Source organism: Hylaeus volcanicus, chromosome 2, assembly GCF_026283585.1.
Source record: "Hylaeus volcanicus isolate JK05 chromosome 2, UHH_iyHylVolc1.0_haploid, whole genome shotgun sequence".
Classification (NCBI taxonomy): Eukaryota; Metazoa; Arthropoda; class Insecta; order Hymenoptera; family Colletidae; genus Hylaeus; species Hylaeus volcanicus.
In genome coordinates, this window is record NC_071977.1 from 17,752,490 (window position 1) to 17,775,794 (window position 23,305).

The following is a 23,305-nucleotide window of genomic DNA, read 5'->3' on the forward strand; positions in this document are numbered from 1 at the left end:
TTTCTAATTCCCGAAAAAGCTTCTTTCTAAACTTTACAATAGAATGTATCCTTAAAAGGACACAATTTAGAGAGAGAGAAAACAGGCTCGGTTTTGACGACTTAGGAAGACATGAATTCAATGACAGATTGTTTTTTCAAGTATAAATTTGAAGTACAAGTTCAATAAAAAAGAAAATTTCAACCGAATCAAGTATCAGTTTAAGGATAAAAATATTTTAATTGTTTAGATATTATATTGATAATTATGTACTGTCCTATAAAAGTTTAATAAGCCGATTTTGCAGAGTTTTCTCGTGGAGATTCATTGTTTCCCTTAAGCTTTAATTAATTCATGAATATACAATTAATTTAGCGAGTAACTACCTTTTTAGAAGATAAAATAAAATTAACACAGGAAAATTTCATACCGATGCCTGTTTAGAACAAATCTGTTTACTTCATCAAAATTATAGTAATAATTTTATAAATTATAACAAGCAAAAAATCATCACATCTGTTACCAAAAGTTGATGGCATAATGGTTAAGAATCACTGGAATAGAAATATAGAAAATATACTTTATTGTTAAACCAACAAAATGATCTCTCAACAAGAATATAATGGAATATTCTTAATTCAACACAAGATCAACTTGTGTAAATGCGAATTTCGAAAAGATATATAGTGGTGTCCATGTGGAAATCTTCAGGTAAAAACGTGTTATAATAAATCAAAGAAAATTTCACACAATGTTTTCGTATTGCGAGGTGGATATGCCACTAACATAAAATGGTAGATAGTAACAGCTTGCGTTGTTCGAAATATTATCAAGACTCGCAACAATCTCACCGGTAAGTTAGCTTATAGATGCTATTTCACAAATCAAATATTTACCTGATCGAATCCTTCTCAACGTTACATATCTGTCCATCAGTAACATCACAATACTCTCAAGACTCTTAACTAGAATCTATTTGAATTTTATGAACTCGACGCAAGAGCAATTTCTCTAAAGAGGGAAATCAGAAAATTGAAATACGAAGGAGAATTTTTGAGTAGTGGAATAGATTTTCTCAGGCACGACTTCAACCCAAGTTCAATACACGCTGCCGCCAAGGAGCAACCAAGACACTCGAGGGAGCAATTGTATCAGCCACAACAAATTTATTCCCAGCATCGGTCGACGCCACTTTCATCTCCTTCTCCCTCCGTCCCATCTGTACTATCTATCCCCTTATCTATCCCCCTCGAACCATCCTCGAGTGTTCTGGTATTAACGCTACTATATTCAGACGATCAATGTACATCTAACTTTGTCGTGCTCACCCTTTTCGTTCCTTTACATTACGTCTCCTTCCGGTTCTATCACCACAAGGCCAATCGAAACTAGGCAGAAAGCACAGAACGATGAGGGATCTCGATGGAGATAATTTCCCTTCGTTTGGGTGAAAACTATCGATCGATGCAGGTCGAAACAGTATAATGATCGAGGAGTCGCAAGGGTGGTCGCCTAACCTCGATCGTTGTTCTACGAAGATTGCGACGAATTAAAATTTAAAAATCATGGTATTTAAACGAACGTGTATTAAAGGGACTAGTATACACGTGACACACGATGGAATTCGATAAATCGTATTCCTAAATTATTGTGGGCTTCCAAAAGCATCATATAATAGGATGAACACCGAATATGAGATATGAATAGAAATGTAATTATTAATAAAAATAGCCTTGCAAGTGTATACATCCTGGTTTGAGAAACTGTCGAAATCACTGTTGTAAGCAAATTCTTCGGTGGATATACAATTGCTCTAAAACCACGATGACACTCAGTGGTGAGAAAGTGAAATCACCATATGTAGGTGTACGACCTCAGAGTCACAGGAGATTGTAGAGGGTTGATATACCCAATATAAAGAATGAACTAATTAAAAGCGAAATTGACGACGAAAGCTAAAACCTAAACGGTTTACTACAGCATGTCATAAATGGCACACGAAATATAGGGGTAGGTTGCTTCAATTGGACCACTTTGGACATTTCTTTAAATTGTAATATTTCTATCGAACGATTCGAAAATATGTAGTTGTACTGGTTATCATTTCGTGTGTATTAGAGACTAATACATATAGAAAAATACAAATCGTTTATTAAAAATATTACAAGTTATAAAAATGTCTAAGGTGACCTGATTTAGGTAACCTTCACCTAAGGGCGAAGAGCTAAGAACAAGAATAAAAAGGGTGAGGGACCAACTAGCAAAGAGAGATGCTAGAGAAGCGATACATGGAAGAATGAATACAATGCTAACTGCAGAAATGACAGATGCATTCGAATAGTATACAATAGTATACGACAAATGTGGAGCATCAGATATGCACTAAAAAATACTCTACAATACAGTTGTTTCAATATCGTAAAATATTTTACAGATTCTCTTTTACTCTATATAATTTACTCTACCTTTAATTTATTCTATATAATAATAAATTATTGATAACTAACATTTACTAAAAAAATTAGTATATCCACTTTTGTCCATCTGGAAACTACTATTATTCTTAAGATATTTATGTCTTAAGGTGGGTTTTCAAGGATAATTATGGATAACATGGATGGGCTCGAGAAGCTCCTATTAATCTAACGGATCATGGCTCAGTCTTCCTAGGGTTAATGTATGTGTACCCAGTACATGTGAAATAGGAACCTCTACTGGAAATTGATGCAGCTTAAATTCGAACTCCGACTTAAAAATTCAGTCAAAGTCCATAACATCGAATGTCGTCGAAACGAAACACATTATTATTTCTATTTAACATGTTTGACCAAATGTTTGTGGTCCTCCTCGAAATGATCGAAATAGGGTGATCTAAATTAAACAGATCAGATATAAATTACTTAACGAAGAAGTACTACAATTTTCTGTTTGGTAATTCTTCATTAAATGTAAGTAATTTATCTTATGTGCTCTATATAATATAGATTATATAAATTACATATACTATAGTTGTAGTAGTTCCTCGTTAAGTAATTTACACTATATGAAGCAATTTTTCGTATGTTCTCTATATTACAAACATTACTTAAATAATATAATTTATATTATTTATATTATATAGAGAAACGAGATAAATTACTCTGTATAATTTAAATTGCTTAATGAGGAACTACTAGAATTAAGTAATATAAATTACTTAACGAGAAACTATAACAAATGTCTGTTTGGTAGTTCCTCTCTAATCTGAAATAATTTGTCTCTTCTCTTCAATATAGAGAATCCTATTTTCACAGTTTTGAAGAAGAATACAAACGTTTGGTCCAAAAGGTTAAACAGAAATAACAAGTGGCGCGTTTCAAGTACATCCAATGTTATCGATTTTAATACGTCAAGCGTCGTTCCGACAAATTTATTCAAAATTGATCGTCGTTTCTTCTTGGTATAGAAATGAAAGGGTGACTCTCGAGAAAGAATAAATTGACTAGAGAAACTAATTGACCAAAGCTACCGGAGTAGACACACTGAAAGCAATCTTTACGTTTGTTGCAGTTTAACGATCACAGCATCGTGTCCAATGAATCTGCAATACTTTCCGATGGACCGACAGCTCTGCAATATCGAGATCGAGAGCTGTAAGTACGCACGTGCGCGTCTATAAAATGCATACATACGAACAAGAGACAATCTGAGAAAGTTCGACATCCTCGCCTCTGTCCACAGTCACACAGACACGCTACATTACGTACATGGAAACATACGACCTGTTATTCGTCATTGTACATCAACAGTGCCGATCTTGAGAACGGTAATCGACGTTAACGATCAGGCAAGACGCGGATAATCTTGCCGAGATTATTCCAAATTTTATACGCAATGGGACACCACAGCTGTGCTATCGATGATTTTGGTATTTGAAAGGGTGAATCTAGGGGTAGAATGGATGACATTCTGCGGAATATTTCGTCTCAATGGACATTGCGATTTGCAATGCAAAATGTCTTTAAATTTTTATTTTTCGCAATTAAATATTCTGGGTGAGTACAATGCTTCGGGGTGCAAACTCCCTTGGCTCCAGATGTCGCCTGACTTTCAATTTGAATACTCAAATGTATACAATGTTATTTAACAAGTATTACATTTCAAGGTATACTAATAATCTAATGTACTATTAAAAAATACATTGAAACTTCTATGTTTGAATGTAACTCAATTTTACGACTATGTGTATGTACGTTACATCAATTCTTACAGCTAGGAGAGCGATACAGGGAACCATCATTTTCAATCATTTGATTTCATACATTTTTATTCAAATAAACTTCATGTATCATAACGTTTATATGTTTTTTGACGACTAATTGACTTTGTATATACTACGTTCATTTGGTATATAAATGTGTAATTCCTCTCTGCTGTGAAAATAAATATATTCTACACACATATAGTTGTAAGATTATACATATCTCGTTTAAGGGAGAATGCTATTATAAGAATATATATTGCAATGCATTTTTTAATAGGCAAAACTATTATTCGTATACTTATAAACAAGTTACGCACATGGGCTGTATACTTGTAAAATAAGATCGTATAAAATTTAATTATTTTATATGAAAATTGGACAAATAAACTGTAGGGTCATCTATCCTAACTCAGATATTTACTTCAACAGCAAATACTTTTCTGCACACTCGATACATTTTTTCATAAAACATAGTTTTCTATGGCAAAAATGAACTGTTTATCAAAAATTGTCATCGGGACAAAATATTCTATTAAAATGGTACCATTCGATTTCTAGGTTCACCCCTTAAAATATTGTCAACATTTTCGATAGGGCAACTATAGGTTCCTCAAATTTTTCAATATGGGAGTTTGGCAATGAATACAGTACAAGAAATCTAAAGTTTTGCAAAGATAAAATATGTTTGTGCCTGACCACATTGATATTTTTCATTGATGCTAAAAACTGTTGTTAGTAAGAGTGATACAACCTTTTCAGGGAAACTATAATTTTTCGTGTTTCTGCTAATATATCTGCAACCACAAGATGTTGCAAAAATATTATAGTTCTTGATGCTCTATAATACTTTGATGAAAGATTTTTAAACAAATTTCATTCGTAAGAAGTTTTTTCTACAGAGAAGTTTATAAACAATCTTTAATTAGAGTGTTATAGAATATTATACAGAAATGGCAATATTTTTGTATTGTCGCTTTTGGTTTCGAAGTATTGACAAATATATCGAAAATCGTTTCCACCCATGATACCGTTTTTCAGCACCACTGATGAAGTAACGATGCGATTAAGTTCACATATACTCTTCCAATACTTCAGATTTCCGGTAACGCATCAATTGTCTAAATCCCGCTGTCAGTTTTCGTTCGACAGAAGATTGCTTCCGAAGTAGACGAAGAACATAATTGAAATCGGGGGTCGATTACCGTTGATTAATCGCGTTTCAACTGTACATCGCTTTCAACCCTTTTTCAGATCAGCTCAGAAAGACGCCTCTGCCGTGTACATATGCGTCCGAGCGTTAAAAAGAAAAACAAAGTACGAAACTAATGAAACCTCGTATGTCCTTCTTTTACACGCTCATACGAAATATCGTTAACCCTGACACCTTACAATCCACCCCCGTCAACGCGACCGCCCCAACTTTCGCCACTCAACTCCACGCCCCCAACCCTCAGAGATCCTCCGAAACCCTTTCTTCCCTTTTTCTTCTCTGTCTTTTCCTCTCTAGCTGTCTTTCTATCTGTCTGTCTGTCCATCACTCGCCACTTTACACGCTCACCAACACACGATTCAGTCACACGATCCCCGGTATCGCCGTGGATCACTTTCATTCACCCCGTCCACTCACTCGCTCACTCACCAGCTCTCGCTCACTCTTACTGGGTTTCTCTATACCATTCACGATGACTGTCAACCTACGTAACATCGTGAACAAGCCGGAAACGGACGCGCGTTTCGATATGACAGTTATATGATCTACTAAAACGTCGTGGAATGATCAGTGTTGAAGTAGGGGAAAGGCGAAGACTGAAGAATTGACGATAAAAAGAAATATCGCGAGAACGTTCGCAAAAGCTGTACGAAGAATCATCTTCAGTCGCGTACGAACTGGGGAGCCAAGGCGACCGAGGGCACATGTGCTTGGATCTTGTGCCAAAGTCCGGGCACATGTGTCTTCGGTGGCGTTGGTTCTTTGGTCTGTACGCAACTTTGCAAAAGGATCCTACAGCTGTTCCATGAAAGATTTTTATGATATTCGAAGGGGGTGAATCTGATGGTTGAATGAAGACATTCTGTGGTATATATCGTTGCAATGGGCATCGATGATAAATAATTGAGATTTGAAGTATAAAAGTAATTACGTTAGGTGTTTTACGAAAAAATATCTTAGTGATGAGCAGTGGCTTCATAAGTGATCTTATGTAACCTGTTGAAAAATATTTTGGAATTTTTTTAAATGAAACATGTGTTGATTCCGTAATTAAATCTACATGTATGTGTAAATTATGTTTAGTTTTACAGCTGGAAGGATGATACATGCGGTACATTAACAACAAATTTTATTGTATGCAAAACAAAGTGCTCGTTGAAATGAGAAATGCATAGATATGCAAATAATGCTAGAATAATAAACACTAGCAATGCATTCAAATAAAAATGTTCAAAATATAATCGTTTAAAATATAGATTCTCAAATATTATTATTCTGTTGTTAGAACATGTATCATGTGTTTAGCTGTAAATTTAATATAATGTACTCATGTATGGCTGTGGAACTAAACACATATTTAAATGTAGATATTCCAACGTACTGGTTATAACAGAAAAGACATAATAAATTATTAGTATCATCTGTATATATTAAACGAGATTTCTTAGAATATTTCACTTCATGAGAATTTTTTATAAGCAATGAAATTTTAATATGTAGTTTTTAAATTACATTTAAACGTTTTCGATCATGTATTTATATTTGAATTATACACAAATATGTGTTAAAGTCACTCAAGACACTTCCACGTCACAAATACGTATTAAATACATCCAAAATATCAAGGCTCAACAATTTAAGGAAACATTAGAGAAAAGAAATGCTCGTGAATAAATAAAAATAACTAATGTTTATTAGCCTTCGAAAACTTTCTCTTTAAACATTTTAAGTCACAGCATATTCTTTGATCTCGATATTTCCCAAGTAGATTTTGTTATTATAAAGGCAAATTTTAATTTTCTATCATGCCACTAATAGTCAAGTGGTATTTCACTCTTTACAAAATTACATCTTTTATAATTAATTTTAATAACAAATTATTCTACTTAAAAATTCTAGAATTGTTTCTAAAGATGGCCCAAACTGTGATCGAAAACGTTTTAAATTACTCTTGCATAATGAATGATTCTAATAATCCTTAATCATGCTATTAATTAATTTCTAATGTTAATGCTATGTTTACACTACAGGGTGTCTACGCTAAAGTGTGACAAACGCATATTTCAATAACTATTAATGATATGAAAAAATTGATAGATGTAAATGACATGATACAATGGGCTCTATTTTGTGGCGTAAACGAAATTTTTTTTATATTATTAATTTAAAAGATATGATGGTGAAGTTTCTGATAGTGCTTTTCAAGACGAATTCATTGACCCTTAATGTATTAACCCGATTTTTATTAGTTTTCAAGTTAGAACGCTTCGAAATTTACTGATTTTCAGTGGAAAAGTCTCGATTTGAGTGACAAAACATAAAAGCGGTCCGACGCGGTCACTCAAATTGAGACTTTTCCACTGAAAATCAGTAAATTTCGAAGCGTTCTATCTTGAAAACTAATAAAAATCGGGTAAATACATTAAGGGTCAATGAATTCGTCTTGAAAAGCACTATCGCATGATCCCCCCCAAAATATATATTTCCATTTAAAAAGCGAAACTTCACCATCATATCTTTCAAATTAATAATATGAAAAAAATTCGTTTACGTCACAATATAGAGCCCAATGTATCCTCCAATTTACATATAAACAAATTTTTCGTAGCATTAATAGTTATTGAAATATGCGTCTGTCACACTTTAGCGTGGACACCCTGTACATACATTTATAACAACTACATATATACGTTTAACAATTTGAGAATATAGAAGGCTTTTAATGTTTCTTAATAAAAGTCAGCATAATAAAATTCAGTAAATATCTACAGAAAATAAATTTATAAATTACAAAATTTCGTTTCAAATCTGAATCGTTGATTTAAAACAAATGTTTATCGCAACGAAATATTCAACAGAATGTCATCGCTTGACCTTTACATTTACCAATGCGAATATCATCGGAATTTCTGACGGGACAGTTGTAGGGTCTCTTTACTACAGTAACGTCTGCTTTCCCGTCACTCGCTCGGTACTGGGAAGTGCTGCTTAGATAGGCATGGACACGATTCTGTTCCTCGAACCGACTGCGTTTGTTTTCGAACTACCTTTAGAATCGATAACCGCAGATTATAAAATACCGAATGATATCGCTGTTTACGAGGAGGAAGACTTGGAAGACTATTCGAGTGATGATGGAATCGCACACATTTTTTTATGTGGATCGAGGGAGTATACTACAAGACTCGTAAAAATAAAATTGAGAAATACCAAGCTTACTTGGCTTCGACACGGCGAACAGGAGTTAGCGAGATAAGAAAGAGAAGTATACGAAAAAGTGAATCGGAAAGTGGGAGAAGGAAAATAACGAAGGAAAGAGGGAAGAGCATTTAAAAGTAAAACAAGTGGGCCCTGTGAGGAAATGGTCGTGTTATCTGGAGTATCTACGGAAATGAAAAAACAGGTGGAGGCCAGTGGGTACCTCTAAATACCCCAAGGATAACTGCCGAAGGGAGGTGCAAATGGTCATCTCGCATTTTTGGATTCAGGATCGAATCACGCTCCTCACCCATTTCTTGTTGCCCCCATTTATGACCATTCCAACCAGTTATCCCTAACATTTGTAGATCACATTTTCGTGAGCCTTGTAGTACACATATTCTCTCGATAGATGTAAAGAAATCTGTGCGACTGCATCGATTGGATAGTCTTTCTAGTGAGTGACGGGAATACAGTATAGAAGTTGACGGGAGTACAGTCCGAGAGATTACGGGGGAGAATAGATGTTGTCACAGTTTCTAAATGTAAAACGAACTCAAAACAAATTCCCTGGTTCATCGTAGTCGAATCCCATCCTCGGGCGAAGACGTCGAGCGATCGAAACGCGCGATCGGTTCGGCAGCGGAGCACAGTGTGCGACGAACAAAAGAGCACCTCGACGAGCAGCGTCCACGACAGCCAGGACGACAGTCTCGATCGAGACGCTCGCCGTGTACGCATTTACCCATCCGTCGTCGACTCGAGCACGAAACGAGTCGGCGACCACACACGGCTCCAACGGACGAGCCGCTGCGTTTGCGTTGCTAGTGTTGACGAGCATAGAGAACGAAAGGTTTCTCGTGGCGCGCGAAAGTGGGCTGACGCTCGTGGAAACACACCAGTGTACGGTGGCACGTACGCGGGGGTAGCTAACCAAACCATCTGCGCGTGGCCGTGAATGCGCGTGCAATTCTTTTCTTGTCCAAGTTGTGCGAGCGCGAATGGACGTGTGTATGCGTGCGTGTCTGTGCCCGTGTATTTTCTACATGTGGGTTTGCATACGAGTGGTGCGTACTATCACGAGCTCGCGCCAATTATCACTGCTGCAAATTGCACGCGAATATTGGGTGTGTGAAACCGAAAGAGGATGCCCGGATGCTCTCTTTGATTCGTGTTTTTTCTTCTCTATTTTTTCTCTTCTCTGTTTTCATCAGCGGAACTCGATCTACGATCTAGAAGATAAATTTTCAGCTTTATCCGTCGGGATACGGGCGTTCATTTATCGAACTTAAACCTCCACTTCCCGTTGCTCTAATTGTGATTAAGCGTAGGCAATTTTTAATGATTTTAGTTTTATGGGGAAATTAATATGAACTGAAGTAAACACCAGTCAATGTTTGTCAATAAATATACACGATCAGAATTATTGCTCTCTAGGGGTTACTCCTGGGTGACCAGTTGAAAAATAGGGTTGCTCTTGAAAATTGTATTCGAGACAAAAATTAAATGTTATCAAATGTTCATTTGTGACCTAAGTCATACACTAAGCTACAATCTTACTGAACTTTATATTTTGTAATATTCAAATCGAATTAACTTTTATTCAACACTAAAACCAATGTTCAAGCCCTGTCTTTCATGGATACTACTAAAACTTTGAAAACAGATAGTAAAGAGACAATTTCTCAGCATCTAACTATCGTATAATAATTTCTTGTTACAAAATTTTCATCCTAAATTCACCAAAATATAATTGATAACACAGTAATCATAGAAAGAAGTTCGATATACATACAGTCAGTCTCATAAGGACTCGTACCCACTATGTGTAGATTGGAGAAATTTGTCTAAATTAAATGACAGATTTGATGTTTCCAAATAAATGATTCAGTATAAATACGTACATAAATATACTTGACACATATATATTTATTTATAATAAAAAATATATTTTGAAACATCAAACGATTAATTTAGACAAATGTCTTCAATAGACATTAAAGGTACGAATACTTATGGGATTGCCTGTAAATCGAATTGATTTAGTAACCAAAAATGTCAACATTCGAAAGATACCTTATTTTTCATCCCAGTCACCCTAAGCAGCAACCCCCGTCGCGGTACACATCGGTCGAAAATCCAACAACGATACCGGAATCTCGTCGGCTCGTTAGAAATAATTATTAATAAACGCGCACCGTGATTAACGGTGATAGGAGCGATTAATTCGTCGATGGTAATTACGGCTTGGCAGTCTGATCGTTCAGCGGCCATTAAATCATTGTCCTTCTATCAATAAGTTCGGTAATTGTACCGCTTAATCCGGCGGCTGGTGTTTACCTCGGAACTCGACAACGATACGATATTATCGATGCCCGGATACGTAAATAAATGATAAAATCGCTGGTACCCGTTCACGGGGTAAATTACAAGCGACCATCGCGCCAGGGGTTGGGGAAGAGTACGACGAACAAAACGAAACAAACAGAGTCGTGAAACGCATCCGATGCCTTTGATTATACCCGTCCCGAGACCAGCCTGGGGATTGGTAATCTATACGGGGACAATGGAAAAAGTTTCGCCCTAACTCGTTCCGGCTAAGAGATCTCTATATTAAAAGTCAGTCGTTTGCAGGATACGACGAAAGGCCACCAGGAAGTCGGACACTCAAGATATCAAAGCAACTTGACCAAGTTCGTTGATTAGTTTCGCGGAGTAGAAAGCCGAACCGTGTCTTCGTCCTTAATTGTTCCCGGCCTCGTCTCGGCGGGGAATTGTTAGCTTCGTTAGAAGTATCTCTGTCCGGATTTGCCGCGACCCACGCGTTCTTTCCCGCCGGCCATTACGAGGATGGTAATTAACGGCAATTAATATCGAGGCTGTCAGACTACTTACGGACACCCGGCGGCATTAATTCGTTCCTTTTGAGAACGAGCACTATCCGAGGCTTCAGCATCTTTCGCTCGTTAGGATGCGTTACCACGGTGTCGTCATCGACTGATATCGTGCTATAGGAGGTCTGTCATTTTTCTAGGGAAAATAAGTGTATCTTCTTTTGATTCATGGACAAAATGTCAGGAGTAGTTTTTAATTATTTCGTCAGATCTTATTTGATAAAGTTAATTGACACGGAGTTCAAATTGATGGCAATTACTCAAGGGATGAGTTCCTAATCTTTTGAGTTACAAAGTAATGCAAAAGAAGATCGTAAATTTTTTTTCTAAAACAACAAATTTAATATCACTTTTTATTATCAAAATAATAACCTAGTTTACACATCTGTATTAAATCTTAGCGCCCAAAACAGAACACTTTAAATTTGCCTGGCAGTGAATGGGTTAACTGGTCGAAGATATTTCACTTGTATATTCATTCATTTCAGTATCCGATGCTAATAACAATTTTTAACCAGCTATCGGCCACCTTCGTCATATTTTCCACACAATAAACATTTAATAGGCAAATAAATACAGGATTAATGGCTACCACTAGGAGAATATTTGTAATTGCAATTGAAAATAATTTAACTTAGTGTCAAGATAAGTAGATCTCTCACAACTTGCACATTAATTGTTCGTTCTAATAAATTACATAACACAAACATTGCACTGTTGATGTCTAGAATTGAATCATTAAAAAAACTTTCAAGTACGGTAGAATCTCCAATTCGAAAATCTCCAAAATGTCCTGACATTTGTGGGAGACAATTGACACATAACTTCCTCCTATACCACTTTGTTTTCTTTTCTAATTAATATATACTGATAGTCACAGTAATTGTACCTCGGTGCTCATTCGCGATTTAATACGCTGTGTAAATGTTAAACAATGTTAATTCAATGACAATTATTGAAATTGTTTAGTAGGATTGATTACAATTGGTGCTTATTTCAGATTTCAGAAGACTAGTCGGGAATATTAGGTTTCATTGTAATTTGTCTATTGGATTCGTGGCAAATTGCAGGGTTTGTTGTGGAAATTAAGTGTGAATATGTGAGAGTATCGTGTGGCAAATCCTAAGTCTATTATCAGTTTCAATCGATTGTTGCATAGCATTTCGATTGTTGCGATATTAATACTGTAATATAGCCTGATTTTGGTTCACGTAGAAATCCAATTGTATCTTTCGCATAAACGGGCAATATTTTATTGGAATAATTGATGACAAATATGACTATCGCGTCGCCATTTTTCTGCAGCATAACTTCACTGTGTCATTTAAATTGTAATCTGTTAGTCAAGAAGTAATGAACGGAAAGTTGTTGATTTTTTATTTGATTGTTGATGACTATGGTACAGTATACTCTATCATGTATACCGGGTCTCCCCAATTTAAATGTCTAAACTTTGAGAGCGTATAGGGGCACCGAAAACCTAATAAAAAAAAAACGTTAGGTGATTTGATTAGTTCAATGACAGAAAAGACAAAAACTTGTTTGTTTCTTTTTTCGTGATTTTCTCGAAAACAGAGCATAAACGAGCAAATCACCTAACGTTTTTTTTATAGTTTTAGCTTTTCGGTGCACTATACGCTCCCAAAGTTTAGACATTTAAATTGGGGACACCCTGAATAATAGATTTATCGTTTCATATTAAATATAAGAAAAGAATCTTTATTTTGCTCATTAATTTTAGTAATTTAAAACTTCATTTGTTGGTTATAAAAGTTATTCCAAAAGTAGCAACAATTTTCTTCTTGAATATTTGAAAAATAGAAACAAAAACTAGATGGATAATTTCACGCACATGTTACTAGCAGACAAAATTAATAATTACTAACTGTTATCCCTCATAATTTGTAATTAACTAATATCTAAATCGCGTCTGGTAATGAAGTTTCATGAACACGTTTTCAATAATCTGGAAATGAAAGAGAATTAATGTATAAAATATGACAAATGAAGCCACCGATAATAATCAATAATGATTACTTATTATCATTTTCATTATTCTACCTCGAGCACGAAAGAGTCTACATCGGAAAAGTAAGTTATTATTCGAAGGTTCTCATAACCGAACGATTCTGAATCCGTATTAATTTAAATAATGAAGATTCTACTGTACCTGGAGAATTAAATCCAATGAAATCAATTACTACCCCTGTTTAATTCGTGTCTCATATGGGAAACGCATCTCTATCCAGACGACAAATTAAATGGGCGCGTTTCAGTCAGTCTTTGAAACAGACGTTCGCTGTTTACACTCTCTCTGAATTTCAATATTCACTAATCCTCCCGCGATTTGTCTTAATTAATTCAAACGTATTGCAACGCCCGTACCCGAGTCTGTCTAATTAAAACGTTGTAGGACGAGTTTTTCACGTGAAAATGCTTCGTTAGTCGTGGATCAAAAATCAACAGCATTTTCGTGCAATGGCTCGCATAACATTTCCCCTAGCAATAATGTCCGTCCGAGGTATTAATGGAACTCTGCTGAACGCGATTCGCCGGTATCGTTATTTTTAATCCCTCCGTCGACGTCCTACGTCACTCGGCTGCTCGTTATTGTCGCGATTTATCGACGCATCGAGAGCTACGAACGACGACTTGGTCAAGCTGCGAATTATTTCGACTGAAAAGAAATAATGGTAGATTGCGTTTTCGCCATTGGTGTAAGACGAAAACGCGTTAAGCCTATCAAATACAAAGGGTTTTCCGAAAAGAGCTTTAGAATTTGTTTAAAAAATATATATATATATATATATTGTCAGTGTAATCGTACAGAACACTCGAACGACATCATCTTTCACGTTTGGCTATGATCCTGTTTACTTTCATTGTTTACATACACTGTTTACATACAAATAAAAACAATCGAATGTATACATATATACTTTATTTAAAAAAAAAAACATAATCTTCATGTCCTTCGGGGAGAACTCTTGATCTAGTGTTTTGGATGATCTGATTCATTACCATCTTCAGAATCTAGATTACAAAAGTTAGACATGAGACATGGATTTTTAAACAATGGAGGAACATAGAGATTTTTTCTCCATAACATAACTCGCAATGTTAACATGAATTTCATTTTCAATTTACTATAAGAAAAAAATCTCTGTATTATTCTCGTACTCATAAATGTATGCTTTATTGCTTTCGGTAGATATGTGAAACAAATTCAGATTCAGAGAAAAATCCCTCTGATCTCTTCTTATTCACGAACTTACGTTTTATTTCTAGCTTGTAAATTTCCTTTTGTAACCTAAATTCTGGAAATAACAATAAGTTAGATCATCAAAAACCTTGAATACATTGATTGTACGTAGTTTCTCTTCAACAAAATTTTGAAAAAGTTTTTCGTAACACGTCATTATCGAAACAATTTATAAATTTACGAGACATCCGTCAGAAATGGGCAAAATTATGTTCTAATAGATCGTGAATAGAAACCCTGAATAGCAAATTATTCGCCACGAATATTGAACAATTATTCGAACAAGCTTGTACTTGTTCAAAGTTAAATAGAATTTCATCGTATAATTATCGACGAACAAATAAAAGAAACAAATGTGATTTATTCGTTGAACCGATTCGTTAAATTTTAATCTGGACAAGTATTTTGCTCATCTCCGACTGCCGCGTACGCGACGTATGTATTGTAATCGTCGACGAGAGCTGACGTGCAATTTGCAGTAACTCGAAACGAGACAGGTCGTGAGCTCGATCGCGTGCAAAAAAAACGGTCGATCGTTGGTCCAGCAAGTTGGATCTCGAGCTAGCTGACGCTTGAGCAGCGAGAACGAACGCGGTTCGTGGTGGTTTACATGAGAGAAAAAAAACAATCGAATATCTAACGAGAGGTCGTTGAGAACAATTCGAGGAGAAGCACGAGTTTCTGCATCTTCGATAGCAATCTGCGTCACATAACCGTAAAACGAATTACGAGCATCCTCCGAAGGGTCTCCACTCTACCAATTCACCACTGTTGTGAACTATCACGTCGGTCATAGCGAACGTGTAATTTCTCCGCACCCACGTTGTACTCGAATCGTAAATGACAGTATCGAACGTCTCGTGTCGCGTTCGAGTTCTGCCTATCAACCTAGAAAATCTCAGCATGAATTTTTCAGAGAGAAAAGAAATTAAAATGTAACGATACGTGTGAAGGAAAAGGCGAGAAAACAATTTGATCGTGAAGGGCAAATAGGGTAGTAGAAAATAAATTTCATTGAATAATTCTCTCTTGATATTTGAGTCATAGTTATCATAAAGGTTCCTTGAAACAATATGAAAGAATTGAGAGAAAATTAATGGATTACATTTAGTATCCACCACTGTGTTTTGCTGTTTATGATAAATCTATTTCCGTATGCTGGATATACTTGAAACAGAAAACGTGTGTTTAAAAGAGAGATTATGTACATACAAAAAAATGCTCGTACAATGAATTTATGCTGATTGGTCATGAAGAGCAATATATGTACCTATAATGCAAAATTATGAAGTTTCGATAAGGATACACTAGCAGCAACTACCTTAGACGAGCCTCCAAAGATCTTCTCCTATAAAAGGAAACTTGGGTTACTTTTCATTGTGAATCAAATAAAAATCAATAATTATTTTTTTGCTAGTCAATTCTTTTAAATAAAATAACTTGCAGATCTTGCAAATTCAAATAATATTCATCGAAACCGGTGATCATAAATGTTTTCAACCATTTGCTTATTTTCAGATGCATGAAACGGATCAAGAGAATCTATAGAAAAAGATACAAATACTTTTTGCAATAATGTATGAAAGAAAATAAATTTGTATCCCACTATTAGTATTTTATCTCTCTCGTCATATACTAACACACTATTTAAAAAAGAATTTATGTTTTTGTATTCAAATTTTCAGTGTCTCTTGTACATTTGAAGATGATCAAAAGATTTGTTGAAAACATTTATGCAAGATTATTTGTATAGTGTCAATGAGTATTATAGGAATTGTAATGCAAGTTTAATTTGAAAATGAAATTATATAATGTCAATGGGTGTTACATGAATTGTTACATAAGTAGTTTCATTTGGAAGTGAAATTACTTTTGTTTAGATTATTCAAATCAGAACGACAGTGGAGACGTCACAGGGAAATGATAAAAATAGAGATTTGATCAAATCCCTTAACTATTTTAGTGAAAAGATGAAATAATATGATTTGATCAAATCCCTTGACTGTTTTAGTGAAAAGATGTAATAATATTGTTTAGATATTAAAAGTATCAATTTAGTAAATCATGCGTTATTAAGTGTAGAGTAGGTAATGCAACAATAGTCGTAGAAACATAAATTATTTATTCGAAACTATATAATTACCAAAAGAAATAGGTACTTAAGCTGATTTTTTAAAACACAAAAAGAATATTTTTAATGAAATTTTAAACATTTTTTAATGAATTTAATAATTAATAAATAAATACGTTCATTCATTTTTATTAAAACACGTTGTTGATTTGTGGCATCTCGAGATTGCAGGAAAATTATCCTTATTTGGGGTCAAGGATTTAAGAAGTGTTCCCGTGAACACTCCAAAATACATACAATGTAGAACAAAAAAATGTGCCTGTTAAAAAAGTAACGTAATTTGTAACTCGAGATGCCAAAAATCGACAACGTGTTTCAATAGAAATGAATGAACATTATTATTTATTAATTACATTCCCTAAAAATATTCTTTTTGTTTTTTAAAATATCAGCATAAGTACCTATTTCTTTTGCTAATTAGTGTCGAATAAATAATTTATGTTTCTATGAGTATTGTTGTATTACCTATTCTACTTTTACTAACGCATAATTTACTAAATAAATACTTTCAATATCTAAACAATATTATTTCATCTTTATACTAAAACAGTTAAGGAATTTGATCAAGTCACTTACTTTCTTTAGGGGAATGACCTTACGGAGTTGTTATTTTAACATCTCCCGTGAATTGATCATCTACCTTAGGGATTTGATCAAATCTCTATTTTTATCATTTCCCTGCGACAGAGAGATCTTAATATTCTATTGTATTCTTTATTGCCCCCTTTAGGATTATTTGAACGTCCATTCCATCCTCTCTCTTACACTTTCTTCTTACAAGTACCACCGTTCACCTTCCTACTCTCTATTCCCTTTCGTCCTCCCACTGAACTTCCATTTCCTACAGTCTATTTTTCTTCAGTTTTCTTTAGCTTTTAATTCTGAAAGAGTCGTTACATAAACATACAATTTCTGAATGCCCCCTCCACAGAAGACTATTGAAACTTTGCTTTGCATTTCAGTCACAGTTAAAAGTAACTAAAATTTTCATTTATAAGAGATGGTTTTCACCCAAAAGGTGCGTCTAAGACAGATCCTCAAGTCCCTATCGAAGATACAACGTACACCCATTGCCCGATCGTTGAACGTCACAGTAAACGAAGTAAAACAAGTCTTGTTTAGATTACTCGAAAGGAAAAGTGTTTATTCGCTAAATGGGAGTACGATCAACGGAGAAATCGCACTGAAACTTGAAAAAATCATAGAGCACACGCACGACTGTAAACAACCAGTGTTTCGGATCGAAGAACAGTGAAACAATGGTTCCAAATGACAAAAGTCTACGAACGTGTGCTATTTGAACACTGTCACCAGTTTGCCACTGTCACAAGATCACCACCACCACCACCTCCACCACCACTACTACCACTACCACCACCACCACCACCACCACCACTGACCATCACTGTCACAAAAACTAAGCCCTTGGCCCCCCCTTTTAAGAAAAGCCTCCGACATATAGCACTGAGCCTCGTGTCCGGGGACGTAGTAAGGGCCGACGACGGCCAGCCCCGAAGGAGGCTAAACACAGAAAACGACGTGTCGACCACGGTGCGACCGAATTAAAACGCATTGTGCATCTAGCCCAGCGCATGTAAGAACGAAACGACTGCAGCATTTAGCCACAAATTAACAACGTGGCCCTCCCCCCCATTCGGTATGGCAAAGATTATCTGGTTATGATTTCTGACTTTTTCAACCGATTTATATATATACATACATATATATTCCGATTACTCGTACCTAATCCCCGGCCACTTTATGCGTATGTTAGATCGTTTGGTAGATTGATTCTGTACTCTTAGATGAAGACCGGCATGTATTTCGCACGTGAATATAATTTTCGTTTCCGCTCTATCCAGGACCGAATTTCGACCGCACCGTTTTTCCACGGAAACGAGATTTTGCTTCCTGTTACGCGTAACGCGGCAACGTGGTCTCAAAGGAGAGCATTCGAAGTAAAAGCTGGCAATTTTTCCACTAAATTTTTCGAGAGTTACGACTTTTTACTCTGTAAATGTTCCTTTTAAAATTATTGAGCTCAAAATATCGTGGTACAAGTAAAAATCACAATGGCTTTGAGATACCGATGTATTTGAAATGGATTCATGACGCTCCGAACGTTCTTCATGGTTCTCTTTAATTATTGATATAACTATTTTAAAGCTGTATGTATAATTTCAGAAAAAGGTGTTGAGCTTACTTAATTCAAAGGCTTAAAGTAATTAAGTATTGATTTTACGATCTAACTCTGCATCGTGAGATTTTTTTGTAATTATGCATAGCCTGCTTAAATGCCGTGAGCGTTATTTTAAAAGGTAACTCTGTAGGAGGATATCGGACTAAACTTAAGAGTAACGAAATTGATATAACGCTTCTGAAGAATCAATAACTTACTGGTTAACTCGAACATTAATTAAGTCACGACTGTACACGATGACCCATGTAACTTGTCTACTATTTATTATTGTTGTTTTTGTTACTAAACTTACTTTGTTGTTTTGTCTAAACCTTTCGATTTCTTATTTTCAGCCCTGTAGTTCCTTTTATTTATAATTCTATAGGAATTCATACAATATTAAAGCTTATAACATGGTCTTCAAATTTCTATGCTCAAGGTCATTTGAAGATCTCTGATAAACGATAAGCAAAAGAATTTACTGGGTTCTACTTACAAAGCCTGAAAATTACCTTGAAAAATTACAAAAAGATGTGTAATCAAATTTAATGTATGATCTGAACGGCCATTTAAATGTATATTCGTAAACAAAAAAATTTTTATTGGTCCACTAACAACAACAATAATATGATTCATCAAGTTACTTTTTACACAATGCACATATGACCATGGAACATTTCTTTTTCAAAAAAATGGTATAAAATTGATGCGACAGCATCAATACACATTAAATGCTGTATGTATCACTCGTCTGATTCGTCGTGTTTACAGGAAGCAAAACTTTCGTTTAACGGACAAGCGTGTTTGCTTGTTTGATGTTGAAACGAAAAAAAAGGAGTATGGAATCAGGAAGAATTTACAAGCCTCGAGGTAGTCCAACTGCGATGGAATCATTGATTTCGAGTGAATTCTTTGTGGTGAGTTTAAAGCGAAAATAGAGGAATAAATGTACGAGCGTTTGTGACAGTGCGCGATGTTTACAAAAATATTCCTGTTAAGAAATTGTAAACTGCAAGCGCGTCTTGATTATTTGGTAAATAATGGTTTTATGTGGCCCATCCATATTTGACAAGTGAAAATAGATTAAACATGTACAATAACATTTTTTCATATTCTTGAAAATGTGCACTTTAAAAATATGGACATTTCGTGAGACTATAATCCAAGTATTTTTTGAACTGATTTTTGGAAAACGAAGCCTTCCTATCAATTGCATCGCTCATTGTAAAATATGAGTATTGACTTCCCATGCATCATATTTTTATCTGTATTGCAGATTCTCTTCTCTTTAGATATCTCTTAACATTCTCATTATTTATTAATTTCACACTATTTATTTAAAAAGTTTTTTAAAAAGTAGCGTTGATTTATGTCAATAAGATATCAACATGGAATTCTTCTTTTTTTTTTTTAATTTGTGATCATTTCATAGAAATAGTAAACACTCACGTACGTTAGTTGATTTGAATTAATAGTAATAATGAATGGAGTCGAAAATAAATGGAAAATAAATTTAAAATAAATGGTTCCTGTACGAAAACTTATTACACTGACTGTAGATTTGACATAGAATCTTCAGAAGAATACACAATAATTCTATAAATAAGTATAATAAAAAAATACACAATAAGAGTGAAAAAAGTAGTAGTGTCTAGACATCAAGGTAATTTACTTTCCATTGGACTCATTATTGGTCTTAATAATTGACTAATATACGTGGATGTTTATTACCTGTGTTTGTTACTTAACAAAGAAATATTTTTCAAAAATAACATAAAGAGGGTATTTTATCATGTTAATGAAAATCCTTACACGTAATTTGCATCGTTTTTACGTGAAATTTCGCTTCCATGTTGTAAAACATCCACAAAGGTTTCTAATTATTTTATGCAAATTTTAAATCCCATCGAAGAAGTTTAATCAAATTTAACAAAGAGAATTAATTTCTGTACGTAGCTAAATAAAGAGCTCGCTTTCCATAATAATTATAATATTGAAATTTATTTTGATTAAAAACGATACTTACACACAAAGCAATTATGACGAAAAGACATAAGAATTTTATTCTTATTTGAAGTACTCGAAGGAGGCTATCAGTTTTCTAAATTACTAATATTGAACGCCTTTATAAACATCGCGCATTTACACAAACTCTGAACTTATTCGTTTGTTTTCGTTTTAGATTCATCAAAATATAGTCAATCGAAATTGACGACATCATTGCTATTCTCTGTCCTTGTTTTTACAATTCTATACAAAATTTTGAATATTGTATTGCACTGGACGTACTCGTATTTAATTTCCTCTTTAAGTCAGTGGTTTCCAAATATTTTGAAAAGGCATCTCTAAAAATAAGTACATACATAGACAACAGCTTTTATTGCGTCAATTATAATCTATCCAAAATTAAGTTGTTTCATGAATTATTTAACAAGAAAATTGTTTAACCCTTTAATCTATAACGACGTGTGAGACTCGTGGTACAGAATTTGAGTCGAACATGAAAAACACGAGTCAGACACGTCACATGAAAAAGAATGCAAGGAATTTCATACCTAATTATGACATTCACGATTCTACAGTAAATCGTAGGTCAAAGGGTTAAAGAATATATTGTGGAAAATTAAACGTTTGGAGAACTTTTATTAATAAATTGTTATAAGAAAGAAAAAATGATGAGAAATTAAAATAATTCCATATACATAGCATTGAATAGAAAATGTTATTTTTTATAAAGCATTCGTTAAATAATTACGTGGAATATTTAAAGTAATACAAGAGATGAATCATTATTATTAACATAAAAAAGATGTCAAGTTGTCTACATCTTCTTACAAAAAGAATTCTCATTCGCGCCTTTCTTGAATTCCAAAGCCTCCCCGAGTTTGGAAAACACTGCTTTAAGTTGTACTTCGCGTGGCACACTCGGTTAATTCGAAAGCGGTGATGTTTGTTCGTTCGATACCAGTTTCGCGTAATTTTTGCTTACGGCTAAAGCGCGCTTGTGAAAGCCTCGAAAGACAGAGGGAAGAGACCGAAAGTAGTACACACCGCGAAACGATCGTTAATGTCGCCGAATAAATTCGGTCCAGGCGTAACGGGATCCAATAATGGCTTACTTTGCAAACGCGGCTATTCCATCGGGAGTAAAAAGAAGTTAAATTCCGTGTTCAGAATTCGTGTCACTGGTAAAGCACAAAGCATGCGGCATCCGTCATGACGTACAAAATTACGTGGCACGAAGCATGCTATTGTATACGCCGTTGCATGTATATACGTGTGTGTTTGCGTACGTTTGCGGGTGTGTACGTGACGCGCGTGTGTGCGCGAGTGTGTAAGCGCGTTCGTGCGAACCAACCTATTTTCCGAATCCCCCCGCATCGTCCACCGCATGCCAAAGCACGAGACTTTTTTTCTTCGCTTCTCCATATCTACTTATACACTTTCCACTTATCGTCTTAATACCTAAACTTTTGCTACCACCACTAAGATGTATCCTCGGTACTCTGCTAATGTTACCGCAAACCCTCCCTTCTACGGCATTCAACGGCCGCCACTCGAACCTATCCTTATTTCCCGCCGCACCCGCTGTCACCCCCACTCGCGTAATGCTTGAGGTAGGGTTCTGGTTCGTTAGACGATGCGATGAATCGTCTTCAAACATTGTGTGTTTTTAGAATATATGGGAGAAATAAACATTTGAATTTAGGAGTATTTATAAATGTATATGAAAGATATTAAAATGAGAAGTTACGAAGGAGTTTTGCATTAGTCCCTTCTTGTTCTCAAAGTGTGATGTGATCAACATTGATCCGAATATCTTATTTATTTAGTAATAGTCGAAATGTCGTGTGTTTATTTCTTAATAAATTGAAATAATTTTTTTTTAATTAAACAGAAACAGAGATACTGCAATAATTGTGGTATACCAACCGCTGACAAACATATTTTGAATGAATTTCGAATCGTTGGATATTCCTCGAGATTTTGTCAACACCAGGTTAATTGAGATCAGTCCAAGAAAAACAGTTTAAAAATTTTTATTTTTATTTTTTATGTAACAGTGGAGCCTTATCTAACTTGGTCACTTTAAATATTTCACTCGTTTCCAATAATATAGAAATATTCTGACATGTAAACAATTCTTTGTCAAGCTCGTATTTTCAGAAATGTAGTCATCATTTTCAATTCGATTCTGACACTTTTCCC

General features: G+C 34.9%; 1 protein-coding gene across 13 annotated transcripts in view; it reads left to right on the top strand.

Annotated features, from left to right (window-relative positions):
- LOC128872655 (gamma-aminobutyric acid receptor subunit beta) overlaps positions 1-23,305 on the top strand; it is a 243,544-nt gene that overhangs the window by 191,381 nt on the left and 28,858 nt on the right. For all 13 annotated transcript variants that reach the window (XM_054115561.1, XM_054115563.1, XM_054115564.1 and 10 more), the window contains one exon: positions 3,529-3,611. In XM_054115561.1, coding sequence (XP_053971536.1) covers positions 3,529-3,611 — 83 coding nt within the window. The remainder of the gene's footprint in view (positions 1-3,528; positions 3,612-23,305) is intronic.